This window comes from Squalius cephalus (assembly GCF_949319135.1).
Source record: "Squalius cephalus genome assembly, chromosome: 6".
Taxonomy (NCBI): Eukaryota; Metazoa; Chordata; class Actinopteri; order Cypriniformes; family Leuciscidae; genus Squalius; species Squalius cephalus.
The window spans coordinates 320507-321539 of NC_137127.1; the positions used below are offsets into that span (position 1 = coordinate 320507).

Sequence of the window (1033 nt, forward strand, 5' to 3'; positions counted from 1 at the left end):
GTGATCCAGTTCTCAGTCTTTCTAATAATGTAATATATTCACCATATCCCCGATGAGATGTGCAGCTTCTGCTCCTCGGCTCCCTCCTCTCAGACACCGGACCCGCAGCATGTTCTCCTGGTTCTGGTTCTGGTTCTGCTTCTGCTTCTGGTTCTGGTTCTGGTTCTGCTTCTGGACTGAAGCTCTCACACATGCAGCACTTCTGATCCGGGAAAGTAAAAGAGGCGCCGCGGGACGCGCTTTTATAGTGCGCGCGGCAGGTGGCAAGGGTCGCGAGAGAGATTCGTGACATGTGAGAGAGTGACATTCGTGTGTGTGTGTGAGAGAGAGAGAGAGAGAGAGAGAGAGAGAGCCTTACACCAGCACATTCTTATCGGGGCTCACACGCTCGATCCTCCACAGCCACGAGTGTGTGACTGTGTTCGCTACTGTAATTACTGTAGTCATCATCACACTGCTGTGTATCATCATAATAATCATAGTAATAATCTTTACTTCTTCTTTTATATTGCGCCTACTCAAGATATCAAACTAAACAAGTAATAAAAACTCGGTGAGTGTTTTAGCGCAATTTTCTCACCTCATGGGATCACAACACTAAGAGATAGTAAATCTTTTCCTGGATTTTTTTGTGTGCGTTCCCGAGATTAGACCTTCCTTAACATAATGCCGAAAACCCGAAGTCTCTAGGTGGTCTGGTTGAGGAGTAGATAGAAGTGCAAGATTGGTGCGCACAGACAGAACAGAAATCATGAGTTTGTCCGGTGGAAAATTGCGCAAAAATAACAAAAGACACGAATGGGAATAGTCTACATAATTGAAACACGCATAACCTAATTTAGCCTATAGTGCAATAATATAAAACAGATTACACAAATAAAAGAGTCAAGATTAGATTTAAACACTTAAAGGGATGCAGAACAAACTTTGAGAGAATGATTGAGGGATAAAGGATCAAAAGCCCTGACAGATACTCTGATTCCCAGATCGAAGTGATCACGTGCTCGGGATTCTGGAAGCGGGATTTTGCACG

General features: G+C 44.0%; 1 protein-coding gene across 1 annotated transcript in view; it reads right to left on the reverse strand.

Annotated features, from left to right (window-relative positions):
* Positions 1–246, reverse strand: part of gatm (glycine amidinotransferase (L-arginine:glycine amidinotransferase)) — an 11788-nt gene extending 11542 nt beyond the window's left edge. Inside the window, exon 1 of the mRNA XM_079873830.1 lies at positions 43–246. Coding sequence (XP_079729956.1) covers positions 43–111 — 69 coding nt within the window. The 5' untranslated portion in view covers positions 112–246. The remainder of the gene's footprint in view (positions 1–42) is intronic.
* Positions 247–1033: the final 787 nt, after the last annotated feature.